General features: G+C 41.0%; 1 protein-coding gene across 1 annotated transcript in view; it reads left to right on the plus strand.

Moving 5' to 3' along the window:
- Positions 1 to 1438: 1438 nt before the first annotated feature.
- LOC108413613 (putative protein TPRXL) overlaps positions 1439 to 17985 on the plus strand; it is a 103086-nt gene continuing 86539 nt past the window's right edge. Inside the window, exons 1-3 of the mRNA XM_037543052.1 lie at positions 1439 to 1566; positions 3984 to 4268; positions 17214 to 17324. Of these exons, the coding sequence (XP_037398949.1) occupies positions 1506 to 1566; positions 3984 to 4268; positions 17214 to 17324 (457 nt within the window). The 5' untranslated portion in view covers positions 1439 to 1505. The remainder of the gene's footprint in view (positions 1567 to 3983; positions 4269 to 17213; positions 17325 to 17985) is intronic.

Genomic DNA, 17985 nt, shown 5'->3' on the forward strand with positions numbered 1-17985 from the left:
TTTTAAAAGTATCCTTAATCCTTAGTTTCTTAATCCTTTGAGTAATCAGCTTTTAGCATTCATATGGGAATTCGTAGTGTTGTTAGTGCCAAGCAAGCATTGTTGTGTAACATTTAATTCCAGATGTAGCTTGAACACAGAAATTGTGCTTTCACAAATCTGCAGGTTACTCACTTACACCTCCTCTGCCCCAAAATGTGACAGATACTGGCTTTTGAACTTTATGCTGGCAACAATCTGGATGTTCCTTCACTTCTTTAGCACAGAGAACACAACGTTCATTATTTCCATGAACACTGTCTGACTCATCAGACCACAGAACATGCTTGTACTGCGCACCAGTCCTTTTCAGATGTGCTTGAGCCCAGAGAAGTCGGCAGTGTTTTTAAATGGCACCCGCTGTGAACAGTACAGTCCTGCATTTTTGAATGCGGCATTGAACAGTGCTTATGACAACGGTTTGTCAAAGTACTATATTCATCAATAAACACGGCAGTTTTTAATGCAGTGCTTCTTGAGGAGTCAAAGGTCACAGTCATTCAGTTGTGGTTCTTGGTCTTGCTTTTGATGTACAGAGATTTCTCCATGTTCTCTGAATCTTTGGATGATATTGTGCACTGTAGAGGGTGAAATACCTCAACTCTTTCAAACACTCATTGAGAAACATTATCAACAGTTGGATTATGCACTAGGTCTTTACTGGATGCTCCTTTTATACCCAAGCAGTTTCCAAGTGAGTGTAATTTTAAGACAGATTACGGTTGATAAGATAACAAAATATTATTTTTTTTTCTTTGTGCTGTTCTCATTCAAATACAGGTCAAAGTACTGCCATTCTACTCCACTTTGAGGTAGGCAGCAAACCCACAAAACCAACCCCACAGCCCTACATCGAATAGCACATGCAACACTTGTACACATGAATAAATTAAAATCTCTCCTACTGCAAACACGGCTCCTCATAAGAGCCCCTTGCACGGCCATTGTGCACGCCCACGCACCCACAGCAATGCAGTCCAGTAGTGGGACACTACAATACTGTGTAGGTAGGTGAGAATTACCCCAACATTAGTATTTTTAAACAGAAAGAGCTCAATGTTGCTTTCCTGTTTGCATGTCTTGTGATAGACAGGCAAACAGTCTGTTTTGAAGGGTGTTACAGTCCAGAGTGTTTTAAGAATGAGGCACAGCCAATCAGAACAGAGCTCATTTACATATATCAGTCTTAAAAGCAGTCTATTTACTCCTGAGGAATAAAGAGAGGCTGTTAAACCTCCATGACTGATGTTTTGGTATATTAAATCAGTGAAAACGTCGTTCGTGGACCTTCAGCTGATTTGAAACATCACACTTCTGTGGTGACGTGCGTGTGAACTGTGAAAAGAGGAAGCTGTTCGCGGCGGAAAGAACAGGGCATTTATTCTCCTGTGGAGTCGTGACAGTGAGCAGAGGTGGCCCCATTAGCACATCTAAACCAAAGCCAGACAGAGCTCTCACTGCTGAACATGAAGCTTCTCCTTTTAATGAGCCTCCTGATCTACAGCTCCATACAAACAGCTCAGACCGGTGAGTAGACCACCTCACGCTGTGGACACTTCATTGTCCTTTTTTAGTTTTACTCGTATTCGGTGGGCCTCTACGCTTACTTTCACTTTCTTTGGACCAGTAATACATATACTTGATGCTTTTAACAAATATGAGCAAAACGGAATATATTTCTACATAATTAAAGACCTCAGAAATATATTAAAGGTAGGAATAATAATCTCTACTGGCTGCATCTGCTTCCATCTGTTGCCACAAACAGTCACTATGAATCACTTCCCTGTAGTTAGAAAAAGAACAAGAACAGCTGAGTAGCACAACATATTTACAATGTACATCACATTGGAAACCAAGGAAACAGATTTCAAATAAAGTTTGGTGTTGAGTCGGGGTCCGAGGGGTCCGAGGGGTCGGAGGGGTCCGACATCGTCTATAAAGAATAAATACAGAATTTTAGAACTCGATTTATATAAATAAGCATTTTACAGTGATTTTTCTCAAACGCACAGCTTTTCATTCACGAGGCTGTGCAGGATTTACATACAAACATCAACACTAACACTTTATAACACTTTATAACACTTTATAACACTTTATAACACTTTTTAATTACAGATCGTATTCACGTCGTCAGAGTGGCCTTGCTGTGCTGTTCTCTGTCTGAGTGCTTTGTTTGCTTTGTTGTTCCCTCCTGTTAATCTGCACTGGGCTAATGAGCAAAAGTCAGTTTAATCATGTAGGCCGTTTTTCTCAGTCAACAAACTGCCACGTACACACACACACACACACACACACACACACACACACACACACACACACAGCCAGCGGAGAGAGCTTATCTGCTCAGAATCACACTAATATTAGAGTAAATACAAACCGCATTAACGCAGTAAGTCCTGATTTTATGTATGTGAATGTGTTTAATTGGCTATTCTGCCCTCTTCTTGAGGAAGACCAGCTTTAACCCTTCTATGGTGTTGGTGTGTGTGTTACTCAGTGGTCTCGTGGATCCACCACATTATTGTTTTTTAAATCAATAGCAATTTATGTAAAAAATACCAGATGTTTAAAATATCACAAGTGTCCAGTGTAGGGTTCTCCTTTAGCAGCTGTAGCCAGTCAGCAGCCTGTCCCTTGTTGTCCACCCACACACACACACACACACACACACACATACAAAACCAACAGGCCATGTAGGAGGAGAACAGAGTGAAGGACACAGCACCTCCACACTTTTACTCCCCGTGGGTTCAGCCCAACACCACATGCGTAGTATAAATGTGTGGGGGGTGGAAAACGTGAAGACCCTGAAAACGAAAATGTTCTTCACAGAAAATGAGCAAAGACCAAGAATCTGAGGTTGAAATAAAAATAAATCAAATACTTTTTTCTTTGGTGAACATTGAAAGTGGGTCCCACAGACCTGAACACCACATAAGGGTTCACTGTAGTTGTCATTCAGTACCTGGTTTATGTAATCAGTACTTCATTATGTTAATTCAGGAGCTGCTGATGAATCTGTGTGATGGCTGGAGGTGGAACTAAACTTTACCCTTCACACTGGCTCACAAGATCTCAGATACTTCTTTCAAAATAAGAGACCTTTTCACTGTATTTATATGAGAAAAATCTCCTATATCTTTGTTAGCGCTGTAAAGGATGAAGGTTTGGATCAATGTTCACGTTTTGGCTTCAGAAGGTTGGAATCCAACCTATCAGAAGGTTTTTTTGCTTTGAGCTGAACTCAAATGAGATCTTTTACTCGAATATCGACCACAAGTCCACTTCTCTCAGATACAGCCATTCCTTCTGTCTGTACTTCAGTGAGGTTTAAACCAGCTTAGTGACCCCAAAGCACATCTTGTACCTGAGCTACGAGTCTCTCCTCCCCATCCCCACCGCACGGCTTCTTCTTAAAATACGTGTCTCACTGCTCGTCTGTTAAGTGAATATTAGATGAATTATTACTGTCACTGTAACTCGGCATTCCTTCAAACTACCACAAAGTAAATTCTATCCAGCAGAGTTTTGAAAGTGTAGTGTGAAGCTAATTTTACTCTGTTCACTCTCTCATTTCTCATTAAAACGTGCAGAAATGTGTTCTCTGTAGAGGATATGAACTTATTTACACTCAGAAAATAAACACAAACATATTATCTGACCAGGGCCACAGACTTTCTCATATGACTGCATGTGCCATCAAAGTACAATCTACATGTAGGAAATACTGTTAATTATTTAATGAATACAACAGAGACTAATGTTTCTTCATTGGAATATCAGTAATGATGTATAATATTCCCAAATTCCTGCTTTCGAGTGTAGAACATGCGGATGATTGTAAATATAGACAGTTTAATAAAAGTTGTAGGACTGTCTAAGAAGTTCTTCTTTCTGAGATGATCATATTTTAATTCTGCTCATGTTTGTTTTGACAGGAATACACAGTCAGAGTGGAACAGAGGGGAGAGACGTCATCCTGGCCTGTGGAAATGAGGGTAAAGTGACCTGGGAAAAAGGCACTGATGAAAGAAGATCTACCATCCTCACAGCTGAAGATGGAGAAATCACCCAGAGACTCAGGCCTGATCCAGAAAACAGATACAGTGTATTACCTGATTTATCACTGGTGATAAGGAGCGTTTCTCTCTCTGACTCTGGGATTTATTACTGTAACGCTGCTCCTGCAGTGAATCTGACTGTGAATCCTGCTCCACCAACAGGTGAGTCACATTTATAACTGATAGACCTCTGTGACACTTTATATCTACAAAGAGCGTTATTATTATTATTATTATTATTATTATTATTATTATTAAAATGGATTTGTTCAAAGCCAATCTTTAAATTGTAACTCTAAGGAAGTGAAGGCCATTTCACATTTACGCAACACTCATAACTGAATAATATCTCAACCTTTTTGATGTTGTTTCTATGCAGTTATTGAATAATGAGTTTTATATTTAGGGCATGTTCAGGAACATAAGAGGTTAAACACCAGAAGTGCTGGACTTTAAGATTTTTAATTATTAATTAATTTGCAGCTATGAATTGAAAAATAGCACAAACTATTTTACTGTTGAGTAGAATCAACATGAGGCTTTACATAAAGAATCTCACCAAGAAATATTTAAATACAATCTGATATTTCACTGTTGTTGGAATAAAACCTTGTATCTCCAACATGGTAACTTTACAGCAGAAGGAAAAACATACTTGACTTTTAATGGAAGTCAATGGAAACAGAATTGTGGTCGTTTCTTTTAGTCCATTCAATATGAACTTTACATACAATGTAAAGGAAAACTTTCACACTATGTCAAAAACTGAAAAACATTAAAAATGGAGATACGAGGTTTTCTTCCGACATCAGCAAAATACTACATAGAACAGTAACAATTTACAATACTGGTCCACAAATAAGCAGATATTAATACTAAAACTGAAGCTTTCATCACAGCAAAGTCATGCACAGATTTATACTTAACACATCAGGAAATAATGAAGCGTATATGTCAATAAAGAACTGAATAAAACAACCGTTAATAAAGGCAGTCATTAAATATGAACATAATTATAACTCTTTTAATTAATACCAGGACTTAATATATTAATTAAGACTAATGTCCGATGGAGATGATGTAGGTCAACACAAACTGTAGGTTAATAATCAATATGTGTGAACATTGCAGGATTAATTCATTATTAGAAATTTCAGTTCATTACCATTCATTACAGAACATATCATAACCCACCAATAGTCGTTGTATTTATATATTATGTACCTTGTCTAAGTTCAGCATTAATTCATTATTAATATTGGTTGGTGTAGTGCACTACATCTCTGACTTCCATGCTGTAGGATGGGGTTCAATCCCTGCCAGAAACCTGTTGATCAAATCATTAAAGAACTAAATACGAACTCAGTAATATACTATAAAAGAAGGCCGAACAGGCTTTGCTCAAACTTCGACAACAGCAATTTGAATTTGGGAATAAAACTGGAAGATTTTTAGCAGATCAATTAAAACATGGAAACCGAGAAATCAATTAACAATTATCTCAGATCCCTCTGGTAGGATCATTCAGGACCCCCTAGATATCAATGATGTATTTAGTTCATTTTACTCTAATCTCTATAGCTCTGATGAGAAAGCCTCAACGGAAGAACCTGAAGCATTCCTGAGCAGCATCTCCCGACCTACATCACCTACATCTGTCTCAGAATCAACAGACAGACCTCTTTCCTCTGAAGAAATCACCAAAGCCCTCTTTCTAATGCCTCATCATAAATATCCAGGGCCTGATGGCTGCCGAGCAGAACCTTACAAATAGTTCTGGCCTCTTATTTCACCGCTCTTTTTAAAAGTAATCTCAGAAATGTTCAAAAATACATCCATACCCTGTCATATGAATACGGCTCTTATCACACTTATCTTAAAACCAAATAAAACATCCACCGACTGCTCCAGCTGCCGTCCCATTTCACTGATCAATTCAGACATAAAGATCATAAGTAAAGCTTCATCAGTCAGATTGGAATCAGTCATACCTGCTCTCATAAGCACAGATCAAACCGGGTTCATCAAAGGGAGACAGTCCTCAGAGAACACATGCAGGTTATTCAGTCTAATTCATATGTATAACAGTGAAAAATCTCCATATATATATATCACCATGTATAACAGCATCTCTGAATGCTGAAAAGGGTAGAGCGGTCCTTTCTCTTTGCTTCTCTTAAACGCTTTGGATTTGGTCCAGACTTTACCAACTGGATAAAACACTATACAACTCACCTTCTGCCTCAGTCTCAACTAACAGACATACATCCAGCTGCAAAGAGGATGTCGACAAGGATGTGGCCAAGGAATATGACAAGATAAATAAATAAATTTAAAAATCCCCGCCTGGGTAAACACCCACACTATACCAATAAGAGTCCTTGGGGAAGACTCCTAACACCTCCTTCACCTGCCTGTGTAAAACGATCGAATTGTAAGTCGCTCTGGATAAGAGTGTCAGCCAAATGCCGTAAATGTAAATGTTGATGTGCCCCCTCAAGTAACATCATGATGTAAATATGCACTCATAAATCATCAGTTCATTCATTCAGACAGCATGAAACTGTACAAGTAGTAAATCATTAATGAGTGAAATGACTGAGAAACACCACCCAGAGAAAAGATGATGTAGGTTAAGTAACAGTAAGCGTTCCATGTCAAATTAGCCCTGCTGAAACACCGGGAACAGAGGAGTCTGCTCAGCGCCGTTTTAGTGAACGCGTTTGAAATGATGACAGACGGGTTTCTGTTTGTTAAGCCATACATGAGATTTATCATTACATGTTTAACTTGCTGGACACCATTGATTTTCCTGCAGATGAGTGTATTAGTTATTAGCCTATAATGTTTGTTGACCTACATCATCTCCAGACAGACATTATGCATCATAGAAAGAGTCACGGTATTAATTAACACAAGGCGTTAGATATATGCTAATGTTTATTAATAATTACCTTTATTAATGAGTAGTTATATCTGACACAGTTCTTCATTAATGTATTAATTGGGATGAAAGCATTAGTCATTTGTGGACCAGTATTGTAAAGTGTCACCCATAAAATAGTAATAATGAGGAGTGAGTAGAAATAAAGTGAAAAGGTCCATTAGATCATTATGAGCTGGAGGTGTTGGAGCAGTTTATGAAAGTGTGTTTGCTCTGACCACTAACTGCAAAAATAAAACAGGCTCAGGGCAGTTTAACCCACCAGATGACCACAGCTGACGTTTCCTGCTGCCGCTCTCAGACAGCAACACGTTTCTCTTCACTGAGCTGAATACAGACAGACTGATATAACAGACATTCTGTGACGGCAGGCAGTTCAGTTCTTGGTTTGGTTTTGGTTCTATGGAAACATTTGTTCTAAAATGTTCAAAAAGCAGAACGATTAAACCCCCAACACCTCCACTCAGTGAGTCTTAGTGTCCTATTTAAATGAAAGAAAGTGCTAAGAAGTGCTGCCTGAGGTCAACGGTGTCTAAAACAAGCTTTCTTATAGGGTCCAAATCATTTTTTGTTTGTTTGTTTGTTTGTTTTTAATAAGAGCTTTATGTGGTACGTAAACAAACTTTACATTTCAAAATAAACTACTAAAGAAACAAATGTGGACCTGTGAACACACACACACACACACACACACACACACACACACACACACACACACACAAAACAGGATACAGGCCATTTGAACAAAATCAGCTGTAGCCATGCTTTTGTGTGGTCATCTGCACAAGTCTGGGTCAAATTTGTTGTGTAATTTTAAACAGCTGTGAAATTACTCAGGTTTGGGACAAGAATCACGCCCAAAACGTCTCCTTCACATTAAACCTCCTGTAAAAATACTCCATCTGTTCCGATTCCCATGACAAGAACTTTGCATCCCACCACCACATCTCCTCCTTCTCTCCCACGACGGCTTTTTCCAACACGTTAAACTAACAGAAACTGCACGAAAATTGGCAGAAAAATTCCATATTTATGTGTCTTCAATGCCGGTGTTCCCTTATTTTCACATAGTAGATCATCAAAGCAAGTCATTTGACCAGGGGTGCTAAAACCTAAGCATACAGCTGAACGAGCCGCCCTGCAGTATTTTTCTATGCAGAAAAGAGTGAAGTCACCTAAACCTATACTAAAGTAAACACAGCGCTGCAGGTACTTTTAAAATAGCACCTTAAATATCTTAGAAGTTTATTAGAAAGTTAGTTATTTTTCTCCTCAGTTCCTTCCAGTCATTAACTTTTAATTCCTAATTCTCCATTTTGGGCTTAATTGGATTCTGTTGTGCTGGTTCAGCTCTTGAGCTGCTTTATTGTTGATCACTCCGCTAATTTCAGAGCTTTAGGACTTTAATAAAGGCCAAAAAAGGTCTGAAACGAGAAGAAGAGAGTCTAACAGACCTCATTTTCTGTGCTCAAACTCGGGCCGTGTTTGGATCTGATACCTCGGCGTTAGTCTTTGCTGGACTACAGTCAGGGTGAGCGCAGGTTCCTGTACACCTCATATCAAATGATCATGAGGTGAGTGTGGTTTGCTAGAGCAGATAAAAAAAGCACAGAAGCCTGCAGTACAGAGAGTTTCAGACTGCAGAGTGTGGGTTACAACAACTCTGTGGGCACTACAGCTGCTTTGCACTAATGTCTCTGCAGGCCACTGGCAGTTAAGTGGAGTAATAGACAAAATTCCACGCATCATCACTCATTTTCCACTCACAGTCCAATTTACTGATTTTTCCTTCCTTCCTTTCTTTAGTTGCGCTTTCTAAATGACATTAGTAAATCTAATTTTAGCCCAGCTCAGTGTCAGCAACAACATTTTCTAATAAATCATATATCTGGCCTAGTCATTTTTTTTCTCTGGGTTGTTTGTAAAATTGTATTTTCTAAAATAAAAGTCTCTGAGTCTCTGTGCATTTAAAATCTGATCGAGGAGATTAAAACCCAGGTAGAGCTTGTGTGCAGTACAGTAATCTGAGTGGCCTTCAGATGGTCCAGCAGTGGCAAACAGTCAGTGGGGTGCGGACCTTTTCAAACCAGCGGACCGATATGTGATCCCTGTCTGGGTCAGCAGAGGAGGATGGGTGGAGCTCCTGTTGATGATAAGGTAGAGAGTGTAGCTGCCTTTCTGGTGGATGAGGAACTTGTCTCTTTATTTTAGGTGGTGCAGGTGTTGAGGAAGCTCTGGTTAACAGTCCATCCTAGACTGGTGATTGTGATGGGGGTAGGAGGGTTGTTGGGTCCCTCAGGCAATAGTTGAGGGTAGCATTTTTCACTGAACCTGAGGTCTAGCAGAAAGAGCCTCGCCCCAGCTGAAACCAGCCGCTTCATAACTGGTGGGAGGGTCAGATGGGGTTAGAAGGTGGTGGAGATGGAGGAGGGCTTGGATTGTTCAGGTGATTTTGGCGTTTTCGGCCGCTGATACGGCTGATTGTCATCGTGGCTCCTAAAGAGGTTTTTTAGAACCGTTTAGCGACCTTTAAGTATTATGCTGTTGAATTAGAATCTCTACAAGGTTTACATGCAGAATCTCAATAATATGTAAATATATATATTATACATAATAGACAGAACAGTAAAAATGAAGACAGAAGATGTAAAACTGAGTGGAAACAAACTAGGGTGTGATGAAATATGAAAAGCTCTATTAGAATTATATTTATGAGCTGGAGGCGTTGGGGCAGTTCATGGTTTTGTATTCGTTCCTACCACTAACTGGAAAAATAAAACAGGCTCAGGGCAGTTTAACCCACCAGATGACCACAACTGACGTTTCCTGCTGCCGCTCTCAGACAGCAACACGTTTCTCTTCACTGAGCTGAATACAGACCGACTGATATAACAGACATTCTGTGACGGCAGGCAGTTCAGTTTCTGGTCTGAATCACTGAAGAAATGAAGCTGTTCAGATATTTAACATGAGAAAATTTCACTTTCGTTGCACTTTTAAACTATGAGGGATCTACATGTTTCCTTGGTCTGTATGTTCAATTCTTTGTAAAAGCTTTGGCTGTTATAAAAGGACCAAAAGCCTTTTTTTCATTTTGAGATCTTTGCTTGTGTAGCTGTGTGAACGTTGAACTCGTATTTTAACGTTTGTTAATGTCTGTTAATGTTTTTTGGCTGGTCTGAGCTCTTCCACTGCTCCTCCTGGTGTGACCTGCTGTTCTTCAGTGAGCTCCAGTCAAACTCGCAGAGCAAAAAGCAAAAATAATGAACTCCCAACAACTCCACTCAGTGAGTCTTAGCATCCTATTTAAAATGACAGAAGGAGTGCTGCCTGGGGTTAACAGTGTCTAAAACAAGCGTTCTTAAAGGGTCCATATCATGGAACAAATTCTCCTTTATTTAATTATTATTATTACTTTTATAAATAAGAGATGATGTAGTATGCACACATACCGCACAGCTGAATTTCTTTTTCATTTGCTATTAGAAACCAAAATATGCCTATATGCAGAAGTGAGTAAAGTAAGCTAAGCTTATACTAAAATAAACATAGTTCTACTAAAAACAATCATAGACACCGCTGAAATTGTCCAATATTCACTGATTGGCATTTAGTGTTTTCCTGATGGGTTGACATCCAGAGGGGAACTATCATGGCCCTCTATGCCCTCAAAGAGGCCCTAAGATATTCTGAGTTTTATATGAAAATTGAGCAGTTCTGGTTTTACCTGATCAAATTTTGACAATCAACATCTAAACAAATACAAATCTAACCAAATAAATCCTTTAAACCTGCCTATTCAACTTGTACTAGGATGTGAAGGGTTCAATTAAAGAAGCCCCTTTGCCATATCTGCTGTTGCTGGAAAGAATCCTGGTGATTGGTGGTCCAAGTAGAAATTTACAGAGGGCCATGCATTAGTAAATTGATGATGGGCTCATTTCAAATGACAGTAAACTGACTAATCATACCTTTCCTCTAAATGGGTGGGCTTTGTTAAGGCTAACTTTATGACGAGTTCCGTGTGGAGACGCACAGACTCTGGGGACGAAGCTAGCATAAAAAGCTAGCTAGCTTGTTGGTTGGTGACCATTGGTGACCATATTACATCAACCCAAGAGTAGCATTACGGCTAGTGAGGAGGACATTACTGTGAATTTATTATCCATGCTATTATTCACGTTTAATGAAAAGTTAATTAGTAAAAGTACGACCTGCACCAGAGCTTAATTTGGTGCAACTCCATCAATTACCCCGTGATACCTCTGGATGACAAGATTGACCAAGATGCAGAAGCTCTGCTAGGACTGCTTGCTGTTGGGTGTGGAGAGGGGGTCCCGGGACAGGGATGGATTTAGGAAGTTTATCCAAGTTAGTCCATCACCATCAGAACACTTCAGAAGCAATTGTTGAATAATTTAAAGCAAAGCTGCATGACCGTCAACCACGTCATCCAAAAGGACAAGAGGATGGACTTTGCCATGTTTTGACTTTGTTTGTAAGTAACACTCTGATCAAAGGGAAGGTTATTTAAAATCGGACAGGCTGCCACGCCCGCTGATTGTAGTGTTTGGGAAAATGGCTATTATGCGGAATTAGTGGTCATTTTTCAGATGCTGATGTGTCTGACACTCAAGGCTGCTCAGCTGTGTGTGCTGTCATGATGTGAAGGTGTCAAGTATAGAATGAGCAGGGAGGCTGTAAGTGTGAGCAGACTTTAATAACCAAAATAAAGTACAAAGTAACTAACGACAAGGCTTAAACAAAAAAACACAAAGCAGGGAAAGAACCACTACAGACAGAGTGATGAGTATACCAGACCAACACTGACTCAAACAAAGGGCTAGATAAAGGATGCAACAAATTGGGAACACCTGGGAGAGGGAGGAGACAGAGACTACAGACAGGTGAATACTAATGGGAAAGGGGGGAAATTATTTCAGCTTAGTTTCGCAAACTGGGTGGAGATACAAAATGAGTGGACGAGGAAAAACCAGCGGTTTTGTGTAAAACTGGTGTTTTCCTTTTTCTGATCTAAATCAGTGCCTTGCGGCTCTGAACTTGATTTGTTCCCTTGCTATTTTCTGGCCCAAGTTTAAAGTGAACTTTGAAATCTGTCAAAACTTTGACATTTAAGAAGCTATGTCCCCTAGGGGGATCTCCCCACCAGCGGCGGGGAGGCATTGGGCTAAGTTACGTTATGTGGCCCTCGGAGAAGCTCCAAATCGTTCAGAAGTGGGGTCTCATTTGTTGAGGAGCCAATGGATTAATGCACAAGATATCTACTCATTTATAGCGCTTCCAAATTGCAAAGACTTTGAAATCATCTTTTTTCAGGAGTTGCAGAGTTTTACTCATATATTTGAAGCTGGTGTTAAGTTCTGGACAGCCAAGGTGGCAGATGCTGATGTTGTTGACGAAGGTACTGTGAGATTCTACAGCCTGTGTTTAAACCTTTGGATCAGTTTGGACTGTGGTACGGAGTCCGCCGTTATAAAGTGAAGCTACACCATAATTCTGATGGCAGTCTTTATCAGATCCCAAATTCAATCTCGCTGGGGCCGTATAACGGCAGGATCTCATACCCTGGTCAGGTACAGAGGTGCTACATTTGCAGTTCCCAAGATCATCAAGTGAAAGACTGTGAGACCTTGAAGTGTTGGAAGTGCGGGGAGTTTGGGCATAGAGGTAAGGAGTGTAAGAATACAGAAATCTGTAATTTGTGCCAGGAACAAGGCCACACTTACTTTAAATGCCCAAGCTCCTATAGCATTAAAGCACGTGGACCGACACCGATGCCATCTACTGACATCAGCACGGCTCAAAATGGAGAACATCCGGAGGACACGACACCTCAAACCAGTGAGGTCAGAAAAAGAGCGACTTTCCAGTGTTCAGAAAAAAATGAAGGAGTAAGATCTTTTAGAACTATGTATATGATTATGATACCTCTGTATATAATTTTTTTGTTTTGTTTCTGTTTGGTCTTTCTTTATCCATCCATCCATCCATCCATTATCTTCCGCTTCTCCGGGGTTCGGGTCGCGGAGGCAGCATCCTAAGCAATGAGGCCCAGACCTCCCTTTCCCCAACCACTTCCACTAGCTCTCCAAGGGGGATTCCGAGGCGCTCCCAGGCCAGCTGGGCGATATAGTCACACCAGCGTGTCCTGGGTCTTCTCACCCTATCTCTAAGGGAGAGTCCAGACACCCTGCGGAGGAAACTAATTTCGGCCGCTTGTATTCACGATCTTATTCTTTCGGTCATTACCCAAAGCTCATGACCATAGGTGAGGGTGGGAATGTAGATCGACCAGTAAATCAAGAGCCTTGCTGTAAGGCTCTGCTCTTTCTTTACCACAACAGATCGGTAAAGAGCCCGCATCACTGCTGACCCAGCACCCATCTGCCTGTCAATCTCCCGCTCCCTTGTACCATCACTCGTGAACAAGCCTCCGAGACTCACTCGTGAACAAGACTCCTCCACTTGAGGCAAGAGCCTATCCCCGACCCAGAGAGGGCTCTCCACCATTTTCCGCCTGAGAACCATGGTCTCGGATTTAGAGGTACTGATTCTCATCCCGGCCACTTCACACTTCGCTGCAAACCGATCCAGCGAAAGCTGAAGTTCCCGGCCTGATGTCCCCAATAGGACCACATCATCTGCAAACAGCAGCGATGTGACCCTGAGGTCACCAAACTGGACACCCTCAATCCCCTGACTGCGCCTAGAAATTCTATCCATAAAAATTATGAATAGAATCGGTGACAAAGGGCAGCCCTGAAAGAGTCCAACTCTCACTGGGAACAAGTCTCACTTACTGCCGGCTACGCGAACCAAACTCTGGCTTTGTTTGTACAGGGCCTGAATGGCTCGTAGCAAAGAGCCATGTACCCCATACGCCCAAAGCACCTCCTACAGAGGTGCCCCACAACATCCACAGCCTTGAGGAACTCAGGGTGGATCTGATCCACCCCTGGCGCCTTGCCACCAAGGAGCTTCTTAACTACCTTAGCGACTTCGGCCTCAGTAATGGACAAGCCTATTCCCATGTCCCCAGACTCTGCCTCATGTCGGTGGGATTGAGAAGGTCCTCAAAGTTTTCCTTCCACCGCCCAATGATGTCTTCAGTCGAGGTCAGCAGCACACTATCTCCACTATATACAGTGCTAGTGGCACACTGCTTTCCCCTTCTGAGTTGCCTGACGGTTTGCCAGAATCTTTTCGGAACCAACTTAGTCACTTTCCAAGGCCTCACCAAACTCCTCCCATACACGGGTTTTTGCCTTGGCGACGACTGAAGCCGCAGATCGCTTGGCCTGACGATACCTGCCAGCTGCCTCTGGTGTCCCACAGGCCAACCAGACCTGATCCAACTCACCACCAGGTGGTGATCAGTTGACAGCTCAGCTCCTCTCTTTACCCGAGTGTCCAAAACACATGTCCGCAAGTCCGATGACACGACTACAAAGTCAATCATTGAACTGCGGCCTAGGGTGTCCTGGTGCCATGTGCACTAATGGACATCATTGTGTTCGAACATGGTGTTCGTGATGGACAAACTGTGGTTTGCACAGAAGTCCAAAAACTGAACACCATTCGGGTTCAGATCAGAGAGGCCATTCCTCCCAATCACACCCCTCCAGGTCTCACTGTCATTGCCCACGTGAGCATTAAAGTCCCCCAGTAGGACAATCGAGTCTCCAGGAGGAGCACTTTCAAGCACCCTTTCCAAGGACTCTAAGAAGGCTGTGTACTCTGAACTGCTGTTCGGTGCATAAGCACAGACAGCTGTCAGGACCCATTCCCCAACCCGAAGGCAAGAGAGGGAAGTTACCCTCTCGTCCACCGGAGAAAACCCCAACATACAGGCGCCGAGTCGAGGGGCTATGACAAAGCCCACACCTGTCCGCTGCCTCTCACCATGGGCAACTCCAGAAAAAAATAAAGTCCAGCTCCTCTCAAGGAGATTGGACCCAGAGCCCAAGCTGTGTGTTGAGATGAGCCCAACTATATCTAGCCAGTATCTCTCAACCTCGCTCACCAACTCAGGCTCATTCCCCGGCAGTGAGGTAACGTTCCAAGTTCCAAAAGCCAATTTCAGCAACCGAGGATCAGAACGCCAAGGCCCACGCCTTCGGACACTGCCCGATCCACAAAGCACCGAGCCCCTACTACCACCTCCCATTGGTTTATTCAAACTACTGTTTATTCAAACTACACCAAAACATCAGCAGTAAAATACAGGCATGTATAATAGACCTTAAAATATCACATGGACACCTGAAATATTCTAAATGTAAACGCTCCCAGGAGCTCAGTCTTTTAAGCCTACCTGTCTGCTTGAACTAGACACCCGACATCCTTTCTTTGCTGCAAGTTCATTAAAACTGGGGCTCAGTGTCTGAGCTGCATTAAAGTGACCTGCATTAAAGTTTGAAAATGCCTGTACTGTTTTACATGGTATGTAAATTTCATGATGAATGGACTAAAAGAAAGGCCCAAAATGACTTGGGAAAATGTCTGGTTCCATTGACTTACATTAAAAGTAGAGTAGGTTTTTTCCGTCTCCTGTAAAGTTACCATTTTGGAGATACAAGGTTTTATTCCGACAGCAGCCACATCTTGTCTTGTTTTAACAGTATCCAATTTCCATTTTGCTCCTTTTCAACAAATTCCAATCATAAGATTTTAGACTGTTATGAATATTGTTGTGAATAAATGAGGGCATATAGAGTCATTGATGCAAAACATCCCTTTTTTTCCCCTGTGGTCATTTCCAACCGAAACCTTTTATTGAGGTGATTCACATCTAAAAATGGAAAATATAGAAGAATTTATATTCACCTTAAAGATACACATATTCAATTATTATTATTATTATTATTATTATGATCAGCTAAAGTGGATTCATTTAAATCCATCTAACGCTAAGAAAGCGAGGGATGATTCACATTTATATTACTGTAACATTGTGGAGCGATGATGAAGTGGATGCATACGCTGAGATAAGTGAGATTTATTATGGGCAAATTCATACTCAGGGTCAAGACGGTCCAGGGTTAGGTAGCCAACACAGAGAGATTGGGGAACCGACCTGACAAAAGAACACCATAACAGACATCGGAAGTCAGAATAAACAAACACCAAACACTTCAAACAATACCAACAGCACAACAAAGACCAGCCACCTAACATGGGAAAACACAGGGCTTAAATACAACAGGGATGACGAGGGACAACAAGACACAGGTGGCAAACACAGGTGGTGACAATCAAGGGTGGAGTCTAGAAACAAGGGGGCAGGACAGGGAAGAATCAAAACAAAAAGCACATGGACAAGTAAACAACAGCACATGGCCAACTGGGAGGGGCCAATCGTGACAATTGCTCTCATTACTCTGATAGTTTAAAAAGAACTCAACCTTTATGTTTTTTTTCCATGCATTTACTGAATAATATATATTGTATTTAGGGCATGCTGAGGTTAAACACCAGCAATTAAGTACTTTAAGATTTGTTTAATGGTTGATTAATTTACACACATATAAAATATTGTCAAAAAAGCATTAAAAGTATTTTACTCTTGAGCTGAATTACTATGAGGCTTTACATAAAGAGGCTCACTGAGAAATATTTACATACAGACTGATATATAATATGTAGAACAGTAATAATGAGGAAAGAAGATAAAAGTAAAAGTGAGTTTATTTTATAGCATAAAATAATGTGAAAAGGTTCTTTAGAACCTGGAGGTGTTGGAGCAGTTTATGAAAGTGTGTTTGCTCTGACCACTAACTGCAAAAATAAAACAGACTCAGGGCAGTTTAACCCACCAGATGACCACAGCCGACGTTTCCTGCTGCCGCTCTCAGACAGCAACACATTTCTCTTCACTAAGCTGAATACACACGGACTGATATAACAGACATTCTGTGATGGCAGGCAGTTCAGTTCAGAACAATCACTTAAGAAATGAAGCAGTCCAGATATTTAACCTGTGAAAATAAAGGTTACTAAATGGTTCTTGGTTTGGTTTTGGTTCTGTGGAAAAGACCTAGCACTGCTCTGAAGAACCCTTTTAAGATCTTTACTTATGTTCCGTGCTCACTTGTTGCCATTCGTCAAACATGTATTCATTCATCTGTTCATTTGTTGAACAGATCTGAGCTCTTCCACTGCTCCTCCTGGTGTGACCTGCTGTTCTTCACTGAGCTCCAGTAAAACTCACAGGGCAAGAAGCAGAATGAATGAACTCCCAACACCTGCACTCAGTGAGTCTTAGTGTCCTATTTAAAATGAAAGAAAGTGCTAAGAAGTGCTGCCTGAGGTTAACAGTGTCTAAAACAAGCATTCTTAAAGGGTCCATATGATGGATGAGCAAATTTTCTTCATTTGATGTAGTATGTCAACAATATTTACATTTCAAAGGGACTATTTGTTTGTGCAGAAAAATGAAAAACACAACAAAGCAGGATACTGTCCATTTAAACAAAATTAGCTGTAGCCATGCTTTTGCACAGTCAGCCACAAAAGTTTGGGTCAAATTTGTTGTGTAATTTTAAACGGGAAAAAGACCCAATGCCAAAATTCCTCCTTCACATTCTACACCCTATAGAAATACTCCATCTGTACCGATTCCCATGACAATATCTTTGCATCCCACCACCACAGCTCCTCCTACTCTCCCACAACTGCTCTTTGAAGATCATCAAAAGCATGTCATTTGATCAGAGGTGCTTAAACAAGCATACAAGCATACAACAGAACACACTGCACTGCAATATTTTTGTATGTAGAAATGAGTAAAGTAACTAATGGAGCAAAACAAATAATAAAAGAAAGAAAAGAATTGATAATATTAATTGTAGCCCTTAGTTGTGTGAATTCTTCCAAAATTATTGTTCCTAATAAATAATTCATAAGAAATAATAT

Source organism: Pygocentrus nattereri, chromosome 11 (genome assembly GCF_015220715.1).
Source record: "Pygocentrus nattereri isolate fPygNat1 chromosome 11, fPygNat1.pri, whole genome shotgun sequence".
In the NCBI taxonomy this organism is placed as follows: domain Eukaryota; kingdom Metazoa; phylum Chordata; class Actinopteri; order Characiformes; family Serrasalmidae; genus Pygocentrus; species Pygocentrus nattereri.